Source organism: Thalassophryne amazonica, chromosome 15 (genome assembly GCF_902500255.1).
Source record: "Thalassophryne amazonica chromosome 15, fThaAma1.1, whole genome shotgun sequence".
NCBI classification, from domain to species: Eukaryota; Metazoa; Chordata; class Actinopteri; order Batrachoidiformes; family Batrachoididae; genus Thalassophryne; species Thalassophryne amazonica.
This window is the reverse complement of record NC_047117.1, coordinates 78274630-78281421: the sequence shown is the minus strand read 5'-3', so window position 1 is coordinate 78281421 and position 6792 is coordinate 78274630. Positions and strand designations below refer to the sequence as shown.

Sequence of the window (6792 nt, the reverse complement as noted above, 5' to 3'; positions counted from 1 at the left end):
ATCGACTATGAAATTGAAACTACATCGATGTAAAAGGACTTCTTTGCCCTGAGTGATGTCTGAAGGCGGGTCGTGTCTGTGACGTTTCAAAGCGCTCCTCTGTCTTTGTGCTTTGTTTTTCCGCATGTGAGAGAACGTGGGGCGGTAACGGGAAGTCATTACTAAAAGACGTGAATCAGGAAATAAAAGTGTGTAAAACTGCTCACCCGCACCTCTTCTGCTCGCATTGCTTTCACTTTTTGTTTTTTTTTCAAGACGTTTATTATTTTTGTAAAGAAGTGAGTACATTGTAATGTCAGCACGTCTGCACAGTGCCAAGAAGGTCAAAGTCTTAATTTTGTCGTAATATGAACGTGTCATCTAAAAGCATGGCAGGCAGTGGAAAAAGTCTTAAACAAGAAGAGGACTTGGACTTAACAGAATCAAGTACGATTTCAAGCGATGATGAAAGGTAAGACACATCTGATTTCTTTTTAGTGTTTGCTGAGCATTCCAGTGAAATACACAAACATTTTATCGTGTATGTATGTATACAGAAAGCACTGTGGCTTCATGGTTAGTACTACAACCACACTAAGTAGGTTGTGGCATCGCTTCCCACGTGTTCCTTTGACATGCAAATTAGGTGAATTGGGAACTTTAATTTGACTGTAGGTGTGTGTTGTGGATATATACACTGTAAACCCAAATGTTCAAATGAATTACAGTAGTGTAAACTCAAGAGTCTTTCGGTCCTGTGTGTGAGCACGGTTTGAAAAACACAAACGGCTGATCTTTTAATCATGACAATGCTGTTGTGCTGCTGAACTTAATTTCGCTGAAGGTAATTTGGGGTTTTTAATGGAAATGTATTACGATGGTGCTGGATGTTTTGTTTGATGTGAGAGAAAATCTGTTAATATACAGTGAGGCTGGTGCTGAGGCACATAAAATCTTTACTGCCTCCCAGATTTGATCAACACCAATTTGCGTACAGAGCCAACAGGTCCACAGGTGATGCCATCAACACAGCCCTCCACACAGTGTGTCAACATCTTCAACAGTCTGGCAATTATGCGAGGATGTTGTTCGTGGACTTCAGTTCTGCTTTTAACACACTTGTTCCAAGCAGACTGATCAAAATGCGCAGTCTGGGCATTGGCGAGCACACCTGCAGATGGATCAGAGACTTTCTCACCAACCGTCTGCAGTCAGTCAGGATGGGTGGGGTCCCACCACTCCTCAGTGCTGACAGTGAGCACTGGGGCCCCTCAGGGCTCTGTGCTCAGCCCCATGCTGTACACTTTGTACACCCGTGACTGTGCACCAACCCACAGCAGCAACATCTTTGTCAAATTTGCGGATGAAACTACTGTGGTTGGGCTGATTCACAACAACGATGAGACGGCCTACAGAGAGGAGGTCCTGAACCTCACTACTTGGTGCTCCCTAAATAACCTGGCACTTAACTCCTCAAAGACAAAGGAGACACCGTAGAGAGGGTCAGTGACTTCAAGTCCTGGGTACATACATTTCTCAGGACCTTACATGGGGCACCAACACCAATGCCCTTGTGAAAAAGGCACAGTAGCATCTGTACTTTTTAAGGTCACTGAGGAAGGTCAACCTGTCCCAGGAACTGCTGCTGTCCTATAGGTGTTCTGTAGAGAGCGTCCTCACCAACAACATCTTGGTGTGGTACAGGAGCTGCTCTCAGGCTGACAAGAAGGCTCTGGAGAGAGTCAGGAAGTCAGCATAGAACATCATAGGAGCGCAGCTGTCCTCTCTGTCAGACATCTATAACACCAGATGTCTGCGCAGGGCCAGAAGCATCAGCTTCGATGGTTCACACCTCTCACTGCTATCCTCAGGAAAGAGGTACCGGTCCATCAAGGCCCACACATCCAGACTCAACATGTTCTACCCAAGTGCAATACGAGTATTAAATGCACATTAACCTTCAGTCTGCATTATTCATTGCATTTGTTTTTTATAAAGGTGAATGCAATGAATAGCATTTTTTGTAAATACATGTCTATATTCTTATTTGTCTTATATTTACTTTTACACATTTGCACTACGGGAGTTGTCTTTTAATTTTGTTGTATCTTGTGTATAATGACAATAAAAAACATTCTATTCTATTACAATGAAAACCATACAAAAGCACTGGGACTTTTGCTTCTGTCATTTGAGTGCTAATATCAGGTTTATACAATGACTGTTTAGGCAAGTTTTACTGTATAACTTTTTCTGATTCAGTGTTGTGTACATATTAGATTAGATTAGATGGAACTTTACTGATCCCTTGAGAAGACTCCCCCAGGGAAATTGAGGTTCCAGCAGCATTGTATAGTGGCACATAGGGTAAGAAGCACACAGAATATCAAAACTGAAAGTAAAGAGAATAGAAAAACAGTTTGCAATATAAATATAACATACTGATCAATCCTGGTTTACTGGCTACTACTGTTCCTCTCATTCCTGGCCTCTGTCTTCCTGTTACTTCTCCTCCCTCTGAGTGAGGAGTTGTTCAGTCTGATGGCCTGAGGGACAAAGGAGTATATATATATATATATATATATACACTCAACAAAAATATAAATGCAACACTTTTGGTTTTTCTCCCATTTTGTATGAGATGAACTCAAAGATCTAAAACTTTTTCCACATACACAATATCACCATTTCCATCAAATATTGTTCACAAACCAGTCTAAATCTGTGATAGTGAGCACTTCTCCTTTGCTGAGATAATCCATCCCACCTCACAGCTGTGCCATATCAAGATGCTGATTAGACACCATGATTAGTGCACAGGTGTGCCTTAGACTGCCCACAATAAAAAGCCACTCTGAAAGGTGCAGTTTTATCACACAGCACAATGCCACAGATGTCGCAAGATTTGAGGGAGCGTGCAATTGGCATGCTGACAGCAGGAATGTCAACCAATATTTGAGGGAAATAGTGATAGTGTGTATGTGGAAAAAGTTTTAGATCTTTGAGTTCATCTCAAACAAAATGGGAGCAAAACCAAAAGTGTTGCGTTTATATTTTTGTTGAGTGTGTATATATATATATATATACAGTGATCTTTGCATTTACGTCTATTTCATTGCAGATGGTATAAACCTGGGATGGGGAAAAGAATATCTATATCAAGTCCGAGCCAAGATCAAGGCCGTAAAAGGTTGAGTGGGAGTCAAGATGAAGGCTGCCAAGTCTTTGATGGAAAGGCGACTGAGTCAAGTCCAACACCTAAAAAGCACAAGTATGTTTTCAAGACCATACATTTGATTAGACATAATGTTTCCCCGTTAATATTCAAAAGTGACATTTCTGTAGGGGAGGTGAGATCAGCAGCTCAACTGGGGTCAACCTGAATATTGTATGAGGTCACGAGGTCCAAAAAAAAATCATGCCAAAAATGAACATGCTGTACATCTCTGGGACACATACTGAGCAGCGAGATGTCACCTGATACAGAGGCGGTGATTTAAAACAAACATGGATCTGTACGTTTTAGCTTTTATGTTTCTAGTTTGAAAGAAAACATTAAGCAAGAAAATTCAATTTATTAATCCAAGTATTCCAAACAGAGTGATGCAGGCTGATACTCCAGCTCTCCTTCAGCAGCAGGAAAAAGGAACAAAAGCGAGACACAAACTGATACAGATGGAAACGTGCAGTTCATTTACTATTTACCAACAAAACAGAGATTTTATATGAAACAAAAAATTGACGTTGGAACATTTCGAATTGTTAAGAATAAGAATTGCGATTCTGACAAATCAATTTTTTTCAACACCCCTAATTACTATTTATTATAATTTGTAAGAACAGAACGGAATTGAATAATTGTCAGATAAAACTATGCATTCTGTACCAGAATGCTGGAAATGACATCTACTGCATAACACACACATTACAAATGCTTCTGATGTCCGTCCATGTGAGAAGGTATAACTGACTGTTGTTTGTGGGAGGGAAAAAAAAATCTGACTTCAGATTTGTTAATATGTGATTCTGTTTAACAACTACAAATTTTTCTGTCACAGGTGCTGAGGTGTTTTCACTAAATATACCTTCATATGAATGTCCCACATTGTTGGGGTGTCTGTGTGTTTGGGATTTATAACTATATGCTTCTGCTTCGAGTGCAGTGTGGGTTTTTAAATTAATTATTTTTTTTATTTTCAGGTTTAAAGTAATGACAGAGTCAACTCAAACAGACAAATCAGGTAAAGACAGAAGAAAGACAGATTCTGCACATGGCGATGAAATAGAAAAATCCTAATTAATGTCAGTAATAAAGTTCGTTTCTTTCCAGATTATGAAGTAAAACACAATATTCAGAAGATGCTTAAAGTCCATCTCAGGAGCAAGTTGTCTTTCCTCCATGAAAGTACATCAACAAGCGAATCTGAGTTGAAGGACATATCTACAAGTCTTTACATCACTCAGCAGACTGAGGACGGCTCTGGTTCACATGAGATCCTTGATCACTTCAAGCATCCAGAGAAACTGCCACAATTTTCACTTAGTCCTCAGATTGACTGTCGTGATATCTTCAAACCAGGACGAGTCACCCGACAGCTCCGTGGAAAAAAGGCGCCAATCAGATGTGTAATGACAAAAGGAATTGCGGGTATTGGAAAGACATTTGCTGTCCAGAACTTTTCCCTAGACTGGGCAGAAGAAAAGTCCAACCAGCACATAGATTTAGTTTTTGTGCTGTACTTTAGAGAGCTGAACATGCTTCAAGAGGACCACTGCAGCCTTCTGAATCTTCTACTTCTTTTTTACCCTGATCTGGAACTAGAAGAACACACAGAGGTACTTTTTAAGAAGAATGTGTTGTTCATCCTTGATGGTTTGGATGAAAGTCGATTTCCATTGGAATTTGAAGGGAGCAAGACAGTAAGTGACGTTGAGCAGATATCCACGGTGGACGTGCTGCTGATAAACATCATCAACGGAAACCTGCTGCCAAACTCTCTGATCTGGATAACTTCTCGACCAGCAGCAGCCAGTCAGATACCTTTGGAATATGTTGATCAGATGACAGAAGTGCGAGGGTTCACTCAGGAGCAGAAGGAGGAATACTTCAGAAGGGCATTCAGAGGAGATGACAAAGCTGAAGAAGTCATAGCGTGTCTCCGAGGGATGATTAGCTTCCATTTCTTGGGTCATATACCCATCTTCTGTTGGATCGCTGCTGAAGTGTTTAAGAATAGATGGAGCATCCTGAAGAGTCGAACTGCAACTATGACGGAGTTGTACATTTATTATCTACGAGATCAAATAGAAAAGACAACAAACAAGTACGAGAAATGCATTTTTCAGGAAAACATTAAGTCACAGATTGATGCCATGCCTTTGAATCTATCCAAACTGGCATTCGACCAGCTGGTGAAATGCAATGTGCTGTTTTATGAAGAGGACCTCAGAAAATGTTTCATCCATGTTGACAAAGATTCAGGGTTTTGTGGTTTTTGCTCAGAAATCCTGAAGGAAGAATTCGGGCTGGACAAGAAGAAGATTTTCAGTTTTGTGCACCAAAGCTTCCAGGAGTTTCTTGCTGCTTTTTACTTGTTTCGCTGCTGCGTGACAAAGAATGCCAGTGTGTTGAAGTCCTTCCTGGCTGAAGACCCCGTGGGGCTGAGCTTCATGGACTTGCTGGAGAGTGTTGTGAACAAAGCCTTGCGGACTGAGAACGGCCAGCTGGACCTCTTTCTATGTTTCTTCCTGGGCTTCTCCTTGGAGTCAAACCAGAAAATGCTGGCAGGTTTACTACCACAGATCAAGAATAGCTCAAAGACTGTTGAGCGGATGAGGAGGTACCTTCACAAATTTAATTCAGGAAATGTCCCACTGGAACGATGCATGAATCTTTTACTCTGCAAGTATGAGTTGAAACAAAAGAAGTTTCAGGATGATGTCAGCGTGATTCTCCAATCAGGGATGAGGCTCTCACACATTGCCTGCTCAGTGATGTCCACCATGCTGCAGATTACAGGGGAACTGATTGAAGAATTTGATCTGACCAAATGCAGAATACCATTTAATGAGTCTCTGAAGCTTTTCCCACTACTGAGGAACTCCATCCGGGCACTGTGAGTACCAGTCATTTATTTTCTATACCCGCTTACTCCAGTTAAGGGTCACGGTGGGACTGGAGCCTATCCCAACAGTCATAGGGGATGACGCAGGGTACACCCTGGACAGGATACCGATCTACCACAGGGCTACATATAGACAGACAAACAAACCCACTCGTGCACCCTCACTCACAGTCAATTTAGGGTCAATAATTCACCTAATCTACATGTATTTGGAAGTGGGAGGAAGCTGGAGCACAGAGAACCAGGGAGAACATGCAAACTCCACACAGAAAGGACCACGTGGAAAGCGATCCCACAAACTTCTTGCTGTGAGGCAACGGCCATATATACATGTCAGATGTTTGTGTGTACATGCGTATGTCCAATTTTGACTGACTATTTACTAAGTACATGTAACTACGACAATGCCCCATACACACAATTCCCCTATACCTATCAACAGTAACCATGGCAACTCCATCTCCAAACACAGCTCCTCCTGCACAAGGCCAGCAATCAAGATGAATGCTCACTCAGTAGGATTAAAGGTCAATCATTGAGATCATTGCTTAGTGTGCAGGCTTGAGGGTCAACAGTCAAGGTCAAACCTCAGTGATCAGGATTAAAGTTCAACAATCAAGATCAAACCCTTCCACCATGTAACACTTCCACCATGTTTAATCCATATTGGCTGAAAACTGTTTGAGCT

At 41.5% G+C, this 6792-nt stretch overlaps 1 protein-coding gene across 2 annotated transcripts in view; it reads left to right on the top strand.

Moving 5' to 3' along the window:
• Positions 1-260: 260 nt before the first annotated feature.
• Positions 261-6792, top strand: part of LOC117525573 (protein NLRC3-like) — a 30309-nt gene continuing 23777 nt past the window's right edge. Inside the window, exons 1-4 of one of the 2 annotated variants that reach the window (XM_034187451.1) lie at positions 261-451; positions 3101-3250; positions 4180-4220; positions 4310-6095. In XM_034187451.1, the coding sequence (XP_034043342.1) occupies positions 348-451; positions 3101-3250; positions 4180-4220; positions 4310-6095 (2081 nt within the window). In that variant the 5' untranslated portion in view covers positions 261-347. Of the gene's footprint in view, positions 452-2291; positions 2347-3100; positions 3251-4179; positions 4221-4309; positions 6096-6792 lie in introns of those variants that run through there. The other variant, XM_034187452.1, reaches the window with a different exon arrangement.